Source organism: Symphodus melops (genome assembly GCF_947650265.1).
Source record: "Symphodus melops genome assembly, chromosome: 10".
Classification (NCBI taxonomy): Eukaryota; Metazoa; Chordata; class Actinopteri; order Labriformes; family Labridae; genus Symphodus; species Symphodus melops.
The window spans coordinates 15,765,467-15,786,030 of record NC_136700.1 but is presented as its reverse complement, the minus strand read 5'-3'; the positions used below and the strand labels follow the sequence as shown (position 1 = coordinate 15,786,030).

The 20,564-nt window shown below is 39.5% G+C and overlaps 1 protein-coding gene across 1 annotated transcript in view; it reads right to left on the bottom strand.

Moving 5' to 3' along the window:
• The window catches only part of si (sucrase-isomaltase), a 79,255-nt gene extending 61,890 nt beyond the window's left edge, over positions 1 to 17,365 (bottom strand). Inside the window, 5 exon segments of the mRNA XM_079354665.1 lie at positions 2 to 28; positions 1,637 to 1,757; positions 1,867 to 1,952; positions 2,407 to 2,530; positions 16,764 to 17,365. Coding sequence (XP_079210791.1) covers positions 2 to 28; positions 1,637 to 1,757; positions 1,867 to 1,952; positions 2,407 to 2,530; positions 16,764 to 16,847 — 442 coding nt within the window. The 5' untranslated portion in view covers positions 16,848 to 17,365.
• Positions 17,366 to 20,564: the final 3,199 nt, after the last annotated feature.

Below are 20,564 nucleotides of genomic sequence, written 5' to 3'. Positions count from 1 at the left end.
GCCATTCTCTTCAGCTTGGCTTTAACAACTGCAGCATTTTAAAAAAAATAAAAAAAAGAACAATATCAACAGCTGTACATATATTTAATGTTGCTTAACACCCTAAAATAAAGACTGAAAGACACAAATAGAGCTTCTCAAATGCTACAGTACATATTTCAGCAAAGGAGATCATGTCAGTTTTATGTTGCCTGCATTTTGTATCCAATACTTGTTCTTGATGTTTCACAAAAATGTGACATAAAACCAGTTGCACTGTATTTTGCTAATTTGCGTTTAAAAGGATTATTACATTGCTTTGGTACTCAAACTTATCCTTCTTACACAGAGTAAGATCAGGAGATGGACACGTTGAGATAAATATGAAGCTAATGCTCGGGTGAGCTAGCTTAGCCAAGCCTAAAGACTTAAACCGGAACACTGCCATTTTTTATTTTTACATTTTTACTCAATCAGAATGCAATTTAATGTGCCTACAATCACCTTACTGCTGATAAATCTACCTATAACATCTGGACTATTAAATGTTTAGAAGAAAAGCTCTAAAGAATAATTGTTGGATAAACTTTGCAAATCTTCTCCATTCAATGATCAGCAACTCACAATTCTCAACACTCTGTACCTTACTGAACATATACCAGGTAAGATGTGAAGGGAATTCACTCAAGCACAGATGTATTCTTAGGTTATTCATTTACCAGTGAGATCAAATGGTACAGCATGCTTACAGAGCCTACACAGTCCTCAAGTGCCTCTGAGCTAAATGTGGGTAATTTGCATGGCAGCTATACAGAATGAGCAGATCCACAGCAGAATAAGTGGAACACATTTAAAAGAGTTAGACTTTGAGAAGAAGTGAGCTCTTAGGGAATAACAAAAAAAAAAACCTTTATCAATCCAGACAGATGTTTTGTTGTTAAACATGCTACACACAGGCACACAAAGGCCAGAAAACACAAACAGGACCTACAGACATGCATTAGTTGAGAGACATGGATTGAGGGGGCTGCCCAGGGATTTTCACTCCCAGCAGCTAGAGGTTCCAACTTGAACCGTTGTCCCACTAGCTCCCAGCACAAGTCCCGACAGACTGAGCAACTGTTATTCAGCTCTACACTTCTTGTTTTATTCCTTGGTAAATAACATCTAACCTTTATGTAACAGAACAAAAGATCGATTGGGTTGTACCTCTACATTAATTATAAGCATTTACACTTCTTTTCAAGTTCACCACTTTTAAAATAGTTTTTTTCCCCATTTGTTTTTATATTGTTATTGTTTGACATTCATTTTGACTGCCTTGGCAGTGGCTAAAATTTAAAATTTCCAACAGAACGGATCTTCTTGGTTGTACACAATAACTGAGTTCCATATGACAGTGAAATCAAGCAGAAAATGGAAAAGCCTGCATGCTGCAAAAGTCAATCATGTTTTCTGATATGCCATCCATGTCATATTTCACAAAAACCAAGCCGTAGGCAAAGTGAGTGAAAGAGGGGAAATGATGGTAGGAAGACAGACTGACAGATTGAAGGAATGTGGAGCAACTAAAATTAGATAAATAAAGAGAAGCCAAATGCTTTCATCAGCTGGCGAGCGCAAGTGCAGGGTAGAGTAAGGGGAAACAAGGATTTACCATGAGCACTGGGATGCTCTACTGATTCCACGGTGTATCCATGGTTGGTTGAAAAGAAACACCAGGGAACATTTCTCTCATCCAGTGGACCCCAGCAACATCCGCGCTTCTCACAAAGTTGCTGTTTAAGTAGTAAAGCATATGTGAACTACTTAATAGCCATTTTGTTCAAGGTATATATAAAACCTTTCAGTCAAAAATAACTTTAAATCATTGAACATGACTCATACCTTAGAGGCGCCGGCATCAGGAAAACAATCTACTCTTTCAGCCAGAGGAATGTTGGGACACTGAGGAACAAACTCTTCAGTCGTTTCTGCAAAAGAGTAAAAATTCACCCAGAAAAAGTCAAAGCCAGAAACCAGTGATTGTACCATGTTATATTGGCACAGAGTCTATGAGGTGGTTTTAAAATAAACATATGATGATGCAGTCAAATATGGTCTTATTCACCTTGCAAATACCGTATGCTCTATTACTTCTTTAAAGATTACCTGCTTGAGTCTTTGCAGTCACTGCTCTGAACAATTATACTCAAGTGTTTCTAGGACTTATAATTGGCCTGCTAGCTTGCATATGACATTTTGAAAGTTGCCAGAAGGCTTTGTTCTTCTCTTATGGTAGAGAATAGAAATCATGAACAGGAGGCATATTGTGAGGGTTCAGGGCTAAGGTGTTTCGTTGTGTTAAAGTCAACCTCAGCATCTTTATGTATTCATATATATATATATATATATATATATATATGTATAACATAAATATTCACCTACCATCTTTGAGGGACCCAGGCTCTCCAGTCAAAAGCAGAACAAGGAGAGTGATGGCTGCCACCGACATCAACACGAACATGACTATGAGGATCACCTCCAAACTGGAGAAGCGCCTTCTCCCCATCTAACAAACACAATCACACGTGCACAAACAGTCACAGTGAGTGATTACCAAGGCCAACATCATTAACACCCAATAATGACACCAAGTTTTCTTAAGGCAAGGTCTCAAAGGTCTAACAAACTTCCCTTGCTTAATGAGGCCCAATGGCAGGACATACACATTCTCTCACAGAAAGAAAACAACAACCAAAATATGTTAAACAGATCTGACGCACACATATTTTCCTTGCATTAACCTTGGACTCCTGGAAAGCTTTGAGAAGTTGAGATTAAAGACATAATATAACAGTTAGGGGAAGAAAACAGGGAAATAGAATCAGGGCGTTGACAAATCTTCCAAACAGGCCAGGTCTAGCTTTTTCAAAGGCACCCATCATATCACTTAACTAATTAGGCTTCACTCCAGTGTACTCTCAGAGACAAAAACAAGGTGAATGTCTGGATGTGCATGTGTATGTGCCGATATGTGTCTATTTGGCTGAACAAGAAGCTTATAGCCACCAGGTTTAATGTGCTGTGAAGAGCAGGCCAGGGAAAAGAGAGAGACAGACCAAAGAGAGAGACCCCCCCCCCCCCCCCCCCCCCCCCCCCCCCCCCCCCCCCACACACACACACACACACACACACACACACACGTCCACACACACTCACTAAAAAGTGCCTGCAAACTTGAAATGTAACACTAAGAAACACAGGCAGAGGAAAAATAAAACACACTGACACTACCTATAAATCATTTAGATATGTACCTGAAAATAGCTTCCCACAATAATAGCCCATCATTTGACTTCTCCTATATTACACAGTCATCGTGATAAATGTGATATACCCACAATTAGCAACACACAGGGGCACTTTGTGGCTTTACTGCTGAGCCTCCCATCAGTACAGGAAATTCAGAATAGTATTCGATATTCCGTTTGAACTTTTACTTGACACCTTAAGTTCAGTGGTTACTCTGAGAGATGTCTTTAAAAAGTAATGTAGCCCAAGAGAAGGTTTGTAATCTGTAATTACATTCAAGACTGGAATAGAAAGTGTGCATCAGTGCAGAGTAGCTGTGGAGAAAAAAAACGAAAAAATCTGGCTACAAATCAGTATTCAGAGCCCTACACAGACATCTGTTCTTCAAGGCTGTGTAGCAAGTTACAATGAATTATTTACTCCTCTGGCAAAGAGCTGCACATAACCTGCGTTATCATTAACAAACTTTAGGTGTCCACTCAAATGTGAATTGAACTGCATAATACAAACACCTGCAAGCTGCAAAACGTCTTCAAGACAGGTTTTACTGCAGTGCTTTCAGATTCCTCAAGGTAAATGTTTAGATTTTCGGACATTGATCAAAGTGTTATCAAAAATGAATCCCGACATCATCACAGTGAAGATAATCCACCGTCAATGTGGACAATCATGCTGTATCAACAGACAAATAATCTATTTGTAAAAGGTTTTTATTTATATAGGGAATATCTGAACTACAGATCAAGTCATTTTTGAGTTGAACAAACATCCTGCAACTGCAGTCTTACCTTGGATCTCTTCGACGGTCAGGGCAAAGTGCTCCTGAGTTCAAGTGAGATTGTGTTTTATAATCCACAGGATGTTTTGTGGTCACAGGGGCTCAGCTCTCTTTTACTGCTTAGACTGTGTATGAACATGATACTATGTCTGTTTGTGTGTGTGTGTGTGTGTGTGTGTGTGTGTGTGTGTGTGTGACAGTCTTAGCATGCACACCCTAAAGCTATAAAATGTTGGATAACCATCTACAGTGTAAGGAAACAACTGCAGCCTAAATCCACATATCAGGTTGTTCCGATCAATTCTGCTATCACGTTGATTTCATTCTGCTTATGAATGTATCTGTGCGTGCGTGTGAATGGGTTAGCAAGTATTTTTATTATTATACCCAGAGATAAACTTGTATTTATTGTTGGTTAATGAAGGTTGTAAGTCAGCACAAATCTTTACCCCACTGTGTCCCAGTCATGGAAGCACCTGTGCACACACATAAAGTTGACTTGTTGCAGAAGAAACAATAAATTCTTAACAGCGTGTCAATGTAATATAGTTAGGTTAAAGGCAGGGTAGGTAATAATCTCCAGATACACTTTTTAAGATTTTTGTTGAAATTGTCTTTAGGTCCTGACAGTAATTAATAATTCATTTACTAAACTACCTGTACTTGACCCAGCTTATTACAAGGCTAGATTGAAAATAAAATAAAATACCGATGGATTTTGAAGGACTTTTATTGTTTAAAAAAACAAACAAACAATCACATCACCACAAACTGGAATAGTCCTTTGGCATGTACGCTTTGGGCGGTTTAATCATGGTTCTATCTTTAAAACTTTTAAAAAGAGCCATCTTAGCTGTTATTACTTACATTATTTGAATATTTACATAAATGGAGAAGCTAGCAAGAACACGTGTTCAATCATTAAAACAACTCAACAACGGTTTGCTATCATCTTGAAATCATACTACAGGGAACAGCTTGATGGTCATTAGACGGCTTTTTGATTCTAAAGCACTTCGATGATCAGCCTGGTTCAGTGCGGCATCCTTAGCAAAGGTCTCTACGCAGTGGTCTTTTACGGAGAATTAGCTGACATAAAAGAGTAATTTCAAGCAACAGAAGGAAAGCTTCCAGTCAGTTTTGTATTTGTATGAACCATACTGAACTGCAGGAGTGTTTATCACAGTTCAAACAGGGAGACTTGCCTGTGTGGGTGAAAGAGCATTGATCTGTTTCGGGTGAGTGAAGGAGCAGTATGTGTTACTCATTGAGGACGATACAACAAGCGTCTGGTTGGTTATGATTCATTCATGCATTTGGGCTGTGAGTTATTTGCTAATGTTTGTTGAGCTGTAGCTAGTGTTACTAAAAGCTTCAGGGCAAAGGATTATACTTATTTGGGCATTTGTTGGCATTTTGCCTAAACAGCTTCATATGCATCGCCACGTGTTTCAGACCTGACCCTGATTTACATTTTGTAAAACCAAGACATTGCCATTTAACAGAAACAAGTTCAGCTTATTTTTTTTCAGTTTCAGAAAATTCTTCTGGATTTAGGCAACTTACTTTACATGTTTATGATCTAAACACACTTACATGACAGAAAACTGCAGTTAGTAGCTTATGCTATTCTTCTTTTCTCTACTCCTTTACTAAAACAGCCCATCCATGTAAACGTGATGTAAACAAGGCCTGACAACAATACACCTGGTTGGACTCACTTATTGTACAGTCAGTCAGTGAGACATGTATAGAGACCACTGTATACTTGATTGATTGATTGATTGATTGTTCAACATTCTTCCTTTTTAAGAAGTTTATTGCGACAGTATGTTTAATCACCTTTTGTTCTGATTAATGGAGATACTCTGCAGTTATACATCAGATTGCCAATTATGTTAAATAAAAGGAATTGGAACCCAATGAATAGCTTCTCAAGCATTCACAGCCAACACTTTATTAAGGAAGACAAGTAAACGCATCATTGCATGTGCTGTATTGTTTCATTGCAGACCAACTGTACCTGCAAAATTTGAATTTAACTAGTGAATTGTTTAATTAATTACTTAAGTAATACTTACCTTCGTTGGGATGCAAGTTTTTTCTGTATATTCTTCTTTTCCTTTAAATAATATTGTTTGGTTGCCAGTGCTACTCATGGTAGCTAAGATGAACAATTGCTATCCGTTTGTTTGCAAAACTTCTGTCATTGGTGAATGTTACTGTAAAGCTCTGTGCTAATACCTGCAGTGCATTGTAAAAATAATATTGTTCTTGTGCAACAGTCTGAGAGAATTAAGCGTTTTATGAGTTTTTAATTTTTTTTACTTTGTCTTTGTCTTGTGACAATGCTCAGCAGGCTTTGTTGGGTGAAGACAGATGACTGCACAGTCTGCAGTGACACCTACACAATGCCACCGTCATCATCATGAAACAGGTCAGCAGCAGAGGACACTACCTCATCTCTGGTCCTCACACATGTGGGACTTGCTTGGGCTTGCAGAAAATCAAAGCAGGCAGTGCACTTTCAGCTTTCATGCAAATAGTTCCCCTGTTTGCCTTGAGATTAAATTCAACAGGATGTCATATTTAAGTCCACTTGTACTGTAAACATGGTGTCAAACACATTAAGATTCCTGCTCTCCTTATTCAAACTGCCCAGGAAGAGCAACACTCATCTGTAGGTAAGCACCTTGGGCTCTTGTGGAGCCTTAAAAGCAGCTGAACTCCACACTGTTGATTAAGTTTGTCAGGCTAGAAAGGACTGCAAATCTATGGCTTAAATTGTGTACGGTTTCTCTGGCCAGACATCCATCAATGCCAATACATGCTGTAGTTCGGTGAAGGCTTCAGTCCATGTCATCCCCATGAACAGAATGGAGACGATCAGCTGAATGAGCTTTTCACTATCTGGAGACACAATCATCCACTCTTCCAGCTTAGAGCTTGATTGCCATGGGTGACACAATCGAAGGAGCTGAGATGAGCTGTGGGTGAGAGTGTGTGAGTGGGTCCAGATACTGAAGGTGAGACTTCAGTGTAAAGACAGGGTTTCATAGGTGTCCCCATAATTTGGCTTGGACACCATGTGTGAATCAGTGACCGAAGAAGTCCTATGTGTATGTTTTTTGACATCCAAGACCTTACCTGATCAGTCTGCTCACTCTTTTCTTTCCTTACAATCCAATTCCACTCTGCCACTGCCAATTTCAGGTGCTCTCCCTCTAGAATGCAGCGCCAGCCCATTTCAATAGAACAAACTGAAATTGGCAATTCACTCCCCTGTATCGATCCAGTCACTTTAAAACCTGGCACTCGACATTGAGTGCTGCCAACCAACCAATTTTGTGTGTGTGTGTGTGTGTGTGTGTGTAGGTGTGTGTGTGTGTGTGTAGGTGTGTGTGTGTGTGTGTGTGTGTGTGTGTGTGTGTGTGAAGGGACACAAGTAGACAATTAGCACAGGGGTTGTTTAACCAGTTTTACATGAACCACAGTGTACCATGAAGAAATTGAAGCCATTCCTATTCAGTTTTCCAAAATGTTTACAAAAAGCATTTAGAGGTAGAGCACATTTTGTGATAGCTTACTTTATTTTACTGTCCTTTTATTGTTTTTTTACTCAATTAAAAAAAAGTCAAGCGCAATCCAGATCTCCCCCCCCCATACACACAAACACACACACACACACACACACACACACACACACACAATTACTCCTGAGTCTGCTCTAAAATGTTCTATTCTTTGATAAATAGCAGGTTTTTCCCTAATTGACCATAAGAATATGAAGTTATGTGTTATAATGCATACTCTCAATATAATGCTTGAGAATAAACACTTTTTTTGGTGAATTCGCAGCCTCTACATTTAAATTTTTCCAAACAAGCCTCTCCACTTATTGTGACAAAATAATCACCATGCTGTTGAAGGAATTGAAGACTTGCTGCTGCTCTGTTTTCTGAAAGAACAGACTTTGTAATTTGTTTGCACAACTAAGTAATTCCTAACCAAGACAGAAAGAGTGCATAAACCACCTCATCCGTCGACCTCGAGTTATTGACAAAACCTTAGAAGAAGTTTTGTTTGAACACAGAGGGCTAGCTTGCATCTACGTTTAAAGGCAGGGTTGGTAATTTGCTCCAGGTACACTTTTTAAGATTTTGTTTTAAAAAACTTAATCTGTAGCATTTGTAAGGATGTAAAAACGTCAACCATTATCTGCCATGTGGTACCAATTTTGAAGGAGCTGAAAGGGGAAGGGGTGGGTGTTAGCCATAGACTGTAATATTAATGGACAAAGCCTGAGTGATTTCAGCGATCTGTTTCTGGATGGTCATCAGTAGCCGCTGCCATGATGGAAATCCTGTCTCAGCCTCAACCCTTTTGAGAAACCATTACATCGCACCCACCTGTCAATCATGTCAGCTATGCGCTTAACTATGTATAAATTCAGCCCCGTACAGTGTGTTTCAGTGACGACAATAACTTGTCAGACCTATTTTGTACCACACTTTAAACACTTTCATTACGACTACAAAAACAGCTTTTTTGCCAGTCATGTGTATGTGACTTCCAGTGTACCTGGCACAAGCCTCAAACGGACACTCATTGAACTGCATGATTTTGCACTTTCACATTGGCTTCATTTTTCAAGACTGGAGGTGGTCACTTGCAGTAGAGGGAGCACTGAGGGATTCAAACCATGGTAGTTTTTGAAAATTACCAACCCTGCCTTCAAGTGTGTGAAAATATAGTAATTCCTTTCGAAGGACAATGCAAATTATTCTTAGATGAGACAATTTCTCTTAATTCTTTAGTAACCACCTTCCTTTTTTTTTTTCTTTTGCTTATTATTCGTTAGCTTTAAATGACGTGTTCTTTCTGTGGGCCAGCTGCATGTAGGGGCCCATGGGGTTATTACTCATTAAAACACTAAAAACACATTTGTTGTTACGCAAGTTAAATGTTACATGGTTCAAACTGTTCTCCCCCTCTCCTGGAATAGTACGTGCCAATATTCATGTTAAAAGTTTTTTAATGTTAAGGTTGAATTTAGCCTGTAAAATTGGATTGAATAAACGCCAGAATGTGCACAACAATCCAGCTGCCAGGAAAGAAAGGTGAAGAAAAAGGAGAGAGCTGACTCGAACATTTGACCCAAATAATGACTTGAATGTTTGGGTTAGCCATTATCCTATTGATCCAACATGCATGCATTGATGTTATTAAATCACATTTGACGATGGGCCCATTTGGTAAGCCTTTCAGGGCCCCAGTTACATACTTAATGTTTGGCTTCCTTAAAAAGAATCTCTGGCAAAGGATGGCAACATAGAGATGTGATTACACTCCATGCACACACGATACTCAACATCATTTAGATAGCACACACATTTTTGTAGCTGGTGTTTGGAGCTTTTACAGTGCTGACAGTGTTTCAAACATTGCTATAGCAAGCACTGTCAAACCAAACAAATGTGAATAGGGGAGCTTTTTGTGCTTTTATTGGCATTTGATTTTTGCAAGTGTGATTGATCTCCAACAGCATCAGCATATAACCCAGTGTGTTGTAATTGTTCTAGTGATAGAAAAGGGAAACCTCTTCTTCTTGGCACAGTTCAGCTGCTGCCACAGGGTAAGGTTTAAAGGTGGGAAATTGATTTTTTTTGCTTCCTGCACCAAGAAATTCTGTCAAGGAGTTGGCAACTTAACAATGAACCGTCCTTGTTGATACAGTCATTCAACCTCCGAGGAGACAAAGTCATCAAGCAATTATACTGTGGTGTTGCGGTTCTATCCTACTCACTCTCCATGTTTCTGTTGCACCAATGTCTGCGCAAGCCATAATATGCAGGTGGCCCATCTAAGTGTTCCCATTATGCAGCTTTCCCCATAAGCATGGCACAGATGTTAGACCCCTATGGGGGAAAAACACCATAGTGAATAAAGAAGAAAATGCAAATGCACTACTTTAAAACACATGCACACACACCCACTAGGCCTCTGCTGCGTCATTTTGAAGAAAATGTGTTCCATCCATGCTGTTACTGTCTGCATCTTTGACATCCCATACCCCAACACACTCGCACATCCACACACGCACGCACATTTAGTACCTTAATAAAAGGGAACTATCCAGCTATAATATCCAAGTGAGGATTTGTCTTCCTGTTAATTTTAAAAATACAAAAAATTAATACCACATTTACTTGTGATATTACTTCAAATGTGCCCTTTGGTGAGTGTGTAACAGAGTCCACTGTTAGATAGGTATGCTAGTGCACACACACACACACACACACACACACACACACACACACACACACACACACACACGTAGCTTACAATTGTTTTAATGTTGCAATCAAGCGTTAACACTGTGCTGGCCCAGGTTAACCTTTAACCACTGCTTTATTGTATGTGTAATAGATCTGTATTCTTATTTATATTCAGTTCAAAGCTCACTAGTACACTGTACATGTGCTACTTACTATCTGTAGGAAAAAGGTCAAAGTGTGAAAATGGCGCACAGTCCTTTTCACCATCTTGATATGAGCCATGCTGTGAACCGTGACCGTGTGAACTACTGGGAGACTGGAGTTTAGTTGAGTTATGGAATATTACACAGGAAGCAGAGACAATAACTTTACTCTCTACTTTCATGTATAGAAGTTTGAAATGTAGGCTACAGCTTCTGATTATGGTCTAAAAGTTATCAGAATGATTAAAATTATTTCAGATTCTTCTGCTTAGCGATGAGGAAATGTGTGCCGTGTGTGTGTCTGTGTTTCACAGTGTGCAGTTCTTTCGGATTTCATATTTAATGGCTAATATTATCTGACAGCTAATTATCCAAACTTAAATGTGCTGATGGTCGCAAAATGTCTCTCCATTAAAGGGAAAACAATGCACAGTGAACTATAAATAATAAGTTTCTGCTATTGTTTTTAGTTCCCTTATACTCCCAATTAAAAGTTGTGATGATTATTTATATAAAAGGCACTTCTCTTTCTAACAATATTTATATTCTGGACCTGAACCACTCTCAGAGAGAGATTCAGAGTAAGTGTAGATAGATCTATGTTGGTGAAGATACTGGAAAACACATTAGCAGAAGTCGATGTAACCAGTGGACGATGCTTGTTTTATGCATAATGGTTGATGCGAATGGATTAAACAGGAAAGGGGATCACCAGATTACCAGGTTTTAACTACATCATTGACAAACTGCTGGAGAGCTCCCTCCTGAGTCTCTGATGTGCAATTGATCCTTTCTTTCAGTCTGCCTGGGGGGGAAAAAAAGTATCTCCCAGGTGATTAAAAAACGTGTGACTCTGTGACTGAAAAGATAAATAAATAAAAAAAATCAGTCTTGTTGCATTTAGTCCCCATCTGCATCCAGGAACACACATTTCTAAACTTTATTTCTCTAGTTGACATTTAGTTTCATTGTTTGACTCTGCAGCTAAATCCTTTGGAACGTTTGCAACATCTTTACACCCTAATCGTGTCTCTGCCTGTCAAGAAAATTCAAAGAGGAAAAGATCAAAGAAAATCCTCAAGAATCTGTTTGACGCGTCACTGAGACTCAGGCTTTCTGGTTCAATGTGTTTTATAGGAGTTCAATCGATTGTGTCTATTCACACATTACTATCCACAAATGCCTCTGACAGTTTTTATGATGGTAGGATTTTAGAGGTGGGTACAGTTAATAAAAAATAGTAACTCTGTTGGATGTTTAAAAGATTGAATCCAAACACATGACATCCATAAAGATCCACGGATTGCTTCAAAATGTCTGCTGCTGTTAAATTGTTTTTTTCAACACTAATTCATTTACTCTGACCTTTTGTTTGGCACCTCATGTGAACAGCCAGGACAGACCATTCCACGACCAGGCTACTTTAGCTAACGAGAGCCTGAGGAGAAACACGACTTCTTTTAGCAGACTCATCTCTTTGGAGAGTCAGGAACAAATTAGGTCATCTTGAGTTGGCAAAAGTGAATTCAAGTCCTAAAAATTACGTTAACAGAATTAAAATGTAATGCGAATTAAATGTTCCGATAGTAATTTTTCAAACTATTGTTGATTAAAAAAAAAAAATTAAAAAAATGGAATATAACCAATTCATGGTTAACAGATATTGTTTGCTCAGCCCTCTACATTTTTGAGTAGGCATCTTTACTATTCTGTCCACCTTTCAGAAAAATGCAATACAAGCACTTTTCAGATATCCACGTTAATGTGTATCATTAGTCACAGAAATGAAGCAAGCATGCAATAATGGTTATTTGAATGTTTTAAGCTGTGTCGACTTCACATGCATGCCGGAGATACTATCATGTTTATAATCTTACAGACGTGAAGTTTCTGTTGTACAAGCTTCTCCTTTGCTCTTCGGAGAAATGCCACCAAAGAAAAGTACAACCCAGTCTGATGTGGTGCTATAGATTAAAAAAAATAAAAAAATGTTCTTAGTACAGTAAAACGTCCTTTAGTTAAGAAATAAAAAGTTCAGAACATCAAATATATTCTGGAAGAAAACATGCTTGTGAGAGTGATTTGGATGCTTGATAAAGAAGACAATAGTGTGTTTGATTCGTGTTTATCTTGCTTTTGCGTTCTTGTACTGTTCCGTGACAATAAAGAAACCTCCTCCGCACCATGATCCTGGAATTCATCGTGTCATGTAAACAGGGCATATAAATGTATGTATGACACAATCATAAAAAAATAAAAAAACTTCAAACTGCGTTTAAAAACGTTTTTTAATTGGAATGTGATAAGTGATTTTAAGTCGAATTCTAAATGCAGACTTAACTAAAGAGAGAGCTGTTTTTGTCCTGTTAAACAATTGTATGTGTTTTTAAACAACTTTAAAAAAGCATATTGATTGTATGTAAACAGTTATCAACAGCCTATTTAGATTTAACCAAGGGATATTTAGCTATGGTTTTATCTATGCTTCCACAGCACCACAATGGACTCTAATGAATAAATCATTTTTTTCTGACATGCAAAAACAAAACACTGCAGCGTATGATGTCGTTAACCAAAAAATTGATCAAACTAGACTTCAAAACCACTAAACAAAACAATTTGAAGTTTTGTACCACAAGATTCCAATTTGCTCCATTTGTGATCAAATGAAAATCCTCATTTAAAGTTTAATTTGCTTTTTTTTTTATCTCTCTTTCTCTCTCTTGCTCTCATCAGCCCTAGAGTCACGCGGTACGGGTAGCAACAACGAATTTCCTTGTTGCCAAGGCAACTGAGCAGGGTGAACTTTTGTCAGGTGCCAAGAGCTTGGTGCAACAGAATAGTTGGTTAGTGTGTCTGTGTGGGTCATGTGTATGTGCATGTGTGCATATGCATATACTCTGTGTACTGTGTGTGTGTGTGTGTGTGTGTGTGTGAGTGTGTCAAACTTACACACAGTGCCACTTGTGAGTGTGAGGGTTAGCAGGGTAGGAAGAAAAGTGCTTGCTTATCTTTAAGGAAGACTGCAAATCCCCCTCCGGTCTGTCACTCTCACTCCTCGGGCTGCGGGATTCTTCTTCCCTTTCGTTTTCAGCCCCTCCCACTGTATCTTCAATTATCAGCCTTTTCAGAAACGCTATATTGCCGCACACTTCTCCCTACCACTGAACATGACGCAAAGGGACTCCTAAACTTTAAAGAACCCCTTTTCTACTCCACCTGCTCCCATGTCTATTTCTCTGTCTTCCCACCCCAAACTCAAACATGATAACTTGTGTGTACTTCTGTGTGTTCATACACCTACTCTCCTCCCTCGCCTTGTGCATGATATGCTGAGTCTTAGCTCTCAAAGAACACTCTGTATTGATCTTTCCAATCCTCCCTCATGCTCTTTCTGTCTTTCTCTGCTCCCTCTATCCACGATCCTGCCTTCAACCTGCTCCTTTCTCTGCAACCTGCATACTCCGCTAATGACCCCGTTGCTAATTCAGACGCAATAAAAAGTTATGGAATGTCTTTATTTCATCATGACTGAGATGACAATTATCAAAACCTCTTAACTGGGAGTTAAAAAGCAGAAGGCTTTGCAGCTGGAGACTCAAAATAAACTTTATGAAACATCTCCGGGCACAGCGACTGCATGCAGAGTAATCCGAAAGATCTGGTGGTAAAGCATGTTTGTATGATGGTTTATCCGTGTGTGTGTGTGTGTGTGTGTGTGTGTCCTAAATTAGGTGAATGACTTGTTGTTGCTGTGTGGCTCGGCCTGCCAACACAGAAGCACTGTCTTTGACTTCACTTGATCAGTATGCAGCTCATCTCTGCATCACTGTCCTTGTGTTATAAATACTTATGACACACCCACAGACACACACACACGCACACAAACAGAAATAAATGCACACACCGCATGCCTTTTTTGTCCCTGACTGCGTAGCTGCCAACCTTGTGGTATAAATATAACATGTTAAAAAAGCCCCCCCCTCCCCTCGCCCCCCTGCTCATCTTTGATTCTTTCTCTTATACACACACATTCGAACACACCCACAAATGCTCAAATATGTGAACACACACAGCATTCTCCTCCAACACACTCTTCAGGGTGATAAATAAAGCAGTGCGAGCTCAGCAGTAGCCCTTTGCCATGTCAGGTTTTTTTCTGATCAACTTCAATCCAGGGGAGTGGTTCAACACTACAACACTAATCTACTATGAGATACACAACATGTTGCACACACACATGCAGGGACTTCTCTGATTCTTCACGTAGGGGAGCTTTACAAAAAATCATTATATGAATCTGAACGAATCACATAAAATCAATTTAAAATGAATTACACCTTTGGGTGACTCTAAACGAGAAGACAGCATCTTTTACATTTTAATCAACTTTGCCAAACTGTAATACAGGTAGCCAAAGATGAAAGTTGAATTTTGGAGCATGGTTTGAAAAAAAAAAAAAAAAAAAGTAATGTCATAAAAGTGTTGGAGCAGTATCAGAAGTGAATATAAATTGGAAACCTGCAAGATGATAAAACTGGAATGAGAAAGGTGCTGACCGTGACTTTGATGTTCCTTCAATTAAGGTGATGACAAAGTTCTAAATTAGAAGAGCGACCCCAAGCTTCTTAAATTTCATACTCTGAAAATACATTCATGAATCGAGCTCACTGGATATGTCCTGTCATTCTGTCAAGTAAAGACAGAAGTCACGAACAAAGAGCTTGAAAAAAAAAAAAAAAACAGTAATAGCCACTCACTGAGGCGTGCACTTTTTGATGACTGAGTGACTCACAGGCAGTCCCTGGACTTAAAACCTCCACCACATACCAGCCGATGGGCTTCATACACTCGTTCTCACATTCATGCACATGCATGAAAAAATGAAAATTTGACAACCGTGTTAAACATTATGCACATTTTGGTTGTTTTTTTTTCTTCCAAAGTTGGACTGTATGATCCATGTATGCACTTTCCCACACACACAAGTCATTGATGCATTTTCAGAGGGGTCTGAAAATAGAATTCAAGTGTGACCCTGGTCACACACACACACAAATGTATAGGTGTTTGATATGCATCTTCAATTTCTTATCTTTTGTTTCATAATCTTTATTTAAATTAGATATTGTAGAAGTATAAGATAGGTTTGTAGCAACATATGCTCCTTTTTGGACTCTATTATGTAACACTTAAATTCAGAAATCCCATCCTCCTCTTATCCACTGTTGCATGCTTTGTACTTTTCCCTCGACTGCTCCAGATAGCCTCCAGCTTTTGGCCACAGCCTCGATGTCAGCCCTCTCTACCCTCTCAAAGACCCTGGATTTGTTTACTCATGCATGCTTGAATGCTAATATGTCCGGTTAAGAATCCAAAATGCAGAACAAATAGGGGATGTTTTTTGGTCCCGCGACATCTTCCCTCTCAGTTTCCACCATAATGTTGACCATGTAAACACTCTGAGCGATTTCACTCATGCATGATAACAGGGGCTAAGATACAGTGTGTGTGGGGGGGAATTATTTGATATAGAGGTTTGGAGATATTGGATGAGGATAAAGATCTGTTTTATCTTTCAAGCACAAACGCATGTATGAGCTTAAAAAAATCCCCGAAGGTAATCAATAATTTTCTGCTCCCTGTTTGACTCACCAAAGATCACTGCAACATGAATGCTCGCTCGAAAAAGTCATTAGAATGTAATGTTGGTTTGTGCATTGCTTAGACCACCACACTTACATTCCATGCATATAGGATTATATGTGTCAAAGGGTTAATTGTGTAAAGTAAGAAGCATTAGGATTAAATTAAAGGTGGAACATATTCCCTCAAGATAAGGCTGTATAATTTGATTAGCTAACTAGCATTTAAGATGTATCACAGGGTTGTGATAGAATCTAATGCTTTCATGCTGTAAATGGGCAGTACATAACAACGATACAATACCTCAGCCAGACTGACTATAATAGAATATGACATTTACTCTTATAAAAAAGGATCATATAGTGTGTAGAATTCATGTTTTTTTTTTTTTTTATTCCTTAGTGCGCCACCAAACACGTCCGAGTGAAATAGTGTGACATTTTCTACACTCATTCACTTTCTTGCAAGAGTTAGATGTGAAGGTCCACACCACTCTTAAATCTGTCTGTTAAATGTTAATCTGCTTCTGTAGATTAGTAGAGTTCAGTATTCGGATACAGGCATGGGAAGCAGGCAGTAGCTTACTTGAGCAAAGAAGAAGCCAATCTCATATTTGAGACGTCTGCCATCAGTGTGTGAATGGGTAGGTGTGGGTCTGTGTGGTTGCATATAAAGTTCACTTAGGGAGAGAGGTTAGAGAAAGACAGAAAGGTAAGAGACTCTGAGCAGTAGCCGTAGAAATATTCACTAACTGAAGTTATTTGTTGGGTATTCAATCCTCTTTTGAGGAGTCGGGGAGAAAGCAGCTGAGGAGAGTGAAGCCGTAAACCTCTTTGTTTCTATGAGTTTAATGAGCTACATGAAACAACTAAGGATAAAGAGAGTGTTCATGATGACTTCTTCAGTCTTTCACGAATGTGAACCTAAGGCAGACAATATAATTAATGTCAAATTTTGATGGATTATTATGTACATATGTGTTGGTTTTAGTGTATCTAAAATACTCAGTCTGTAGGGACTTGGGTTGGGAACAAGTGAAAGTCCCAGCACCAAGAGCAGAAAATGGTCTGGTAGGAGAGGTGCAAGTCCACTTCCTGAGCACTGCCAAGGTGCCCCTGAGCAAGGCACCGTACCCCAACACTTTGGAGCACTTGCTATGTGCAGCGCCCTTCCTCCCCAGACTTCTCCATAAATGCATCTTTTGGCCTGTGTGTGTGTTTTTTAAACTGAGTAAATTTCCCCTTGCGGGGTTAATATATATATATATATGGTTAGTATAAACTATAAATTATCTATGTAATAATAAAAATGCCAAAAAACATTGGAAACAAAGAGTATAACAGGGATATTCTTTCTCGTGAGAAAAAGCTTTGGTCGTGAAACACGGTATAGTTTTAACGCTTTATTAACAGTGGAAGTCTTATTATGGACATACAAATGACTGTCATTACAGCAAATGTTTGAAATCGTCTTTTTGCTGTCAGTCAAACTGAAAAAAATCATACAATCACTCCAGTTGGTGCAATCTCTACGTGGGATAAACATATTTTCTCCCATCTTCATTCAAACCTCCTTCATAATTTGTATTACTGATCTCTAATTATTAAGTTTAATGTTTGCTTCACCCGCCATTATTCCTGGCCAGGCCAGAGATTTGTCTCAAGGCTACTCTGTAGTCATCGGCCAGCTTCTCTGGCCTCTTGGCTACTGCTGCTTTCAAACACCTCTAAAATCATGACACATGATACGGAAAAGAAGGAGGGGGGGAGAGATGAGGAAAAGGATGAGGTCAAAGTAGCAACAGATGATTTTACAAGTGCAAAGGATGAGGGCAGGGAGAAAGGAGAGACAGAAAAACAAGACCGTGAAGGAGAGGACAAGGGGGGCCACCGCTCGCTCTATCTTTCTTACTTTCTTTTACACACACACACACACACACACACACACACACACACACACACACACACACACACACACACACACACACACACAAAACATACACCCCATGTCTTTCTGTCTCCCTGTCTCTTACATCAACCTGCCTGCCAACCCCACTGACCTGGACGATCTATCAACCACTGCTGCAGCTTCAGAGGAAGGAGGGAGGGATAAGGATTGGAGGTGAAGGAGAGAAAGAGTAGAGTGAAAGAGAGAGCGGTCAGAAAGAAGGGAACAGGGTTCATGTGCTTCTTCCAAGATAAAAGTGAACAATGGACAGGCTGATAAAAAGGTTGTGGTTGTCCTCTGCTCATTCTCGCTCTTTCAACTTCTTCTCAGCTCTTACCAACTGATTGCCTCCATTTCATTGCACACGTAGAGAACTGATGCTAGCAAAAATGCTAAACGCTCCAATTAAATAAAGCATCAGTCTCTCTGGACAAATCATCTCTGACATTTTTTTTTTTTTTTTTAGCACAAAATAATTTGGTGTAATGGCCAGTGAAAATTATGATAAATCTCTGTGTGCAGTACCTCACATCCAAGTGCTGTTCATTTAGAGAGACACTATTGCATCTTTACAGTTCACAGTTCATCATCTTCTCCAGTCTGTCCATTACCTGCTCCTACTCTCCCTTTTAACATTCAATCATTCTCCAGAGCAAATAATTCATGGAGCCCTGAAAATGACTCAGCCGAGGCAGTTAAGCATGCTCCATACATCAGACATTTAAAAATAGTTCCTACCCTTTTTCTTCACCTTTTCTTTCCCCTTCCGTCGCCACTAAAATTAATTTTAGTCATCTCTAAAGGTGTCTATAATTCCACTTGTCTGCGATGTCTACACTGTTTATCTCCCCATCCTCTCTTCTCCTCCTCCTCACCTTTCCATCTCAAACCTCTCCCCCCTGGTTTTCTTATCACACCCTGCCCTCTCCTCTCGCGGCAAGATGGAGAGAAGGAGAGGGGGGAAAGAAGAGCAGGGTGGAAGAGGAGATAGTGCAAAGAGTGACAGCAGCTTATGGCGAGAGGAGGAGGGGGCTTTTTCCCTCCCTTTTTTTCTGTCTCGCTTTCCAACTCTCTCTCTCTCTCTCTCTCTCTCTCTCTCTCCCCCTCTCCCTTGTGCTTTCTCTCCCTCTCTCATGAACATACACACACCCCCACACACACATAGCAGGGGTCTCTAGTCTTCTATGTCTGCTTGTGTTTCCTTAAGGGTTCTCAGCTTCACTCACACAGCTGAGATCTGTCGGTTGCTGCCCTCCCTGCCTGACAACTATGTGCACCTTGCATGCCTGGCTGTCTACACACAAAACAATCACATAAGCCTGCAGGGAAACACGAGAATACACACTGACAGAAAAAAAAAAAAATCTTCTGAAAAGTAAAAAATAAATAAAATGAAATATACAATGCACACTTGCAAGCAAAGCAGGCATGTAAGACATGCATGCTGATTTGCAAAACCAGCACCCATACACAGCCATGCAGTGTGCTAAAGCAAAGATCCTGCTTTTGTCCTGCCTGTGAGCATGAATCAGCATTCTGCCTGAATTATAGGGCTGCATTATGGATTCTCTCCGCAACCCACATACTCTCTAGACATTGTTGAGGGAAACAAACACATGCACACAAGCACACACAACAGGGGCAAGTAGACATCAGTGAAACCTTTTGAATAACAAAAACAAGTGCTTATAACGTCTTTTTTTTCCTTTGACAGTTTTTACACCAACACAGGAATTACATGCTCCTCCTACATTCATAACTTGGCCATTCTCAATAGTAGTTCTCTCACAGCCTGTGTTTTTGAGGCATTTATTATGAAACGGTTTAACAGATTATGTGCCAACAGTCACAGTGTTATCTCTTGTTTTTTTTTGTGCTTTGGAGCAAAGTAAAGAGAAGGCACAACACCCCATGAATATTCATAGATGTGGGGAGCCATTTTAGCAGGGAGAGGGAAAGGCAGACGTGATATGGATCAGTACATTTTAAAGAAAAAGATATAACGTAACAGATTTCAGTGCATCTCATCGTGAAACATTAATTAACAGTCAGCTGTCACTTTAAAGACTGAATCTAAGTGGACTTGAGCTTGTGTCGTGCTTTTCTAGTCAACCGATCACTCACAGCATTTTCACACCGACCCATTCACACACTGATGGCAGAGGTTGCTATCCCATTCATGCACATGAATACAAGATTTTTCATAATACTGTTCATATCACTAAGTTTGTACTTATCTCATAAATGTTCAGCAAAACTGTGTAATCCTCGACAACTTTCAGATTTGTGACTCTCCTCATTACCTATAGAAAGGCATACGCTTCTGTGTGTTTGTGTGGGCGAGTGGTGATCCCCTAAAAACGCACAGGCCCTAATTAAGCTAACTCCCGTCCTGTCGAGCTAATGCTAACAATGCAAGTGATCCCTGCTCATTAGGCA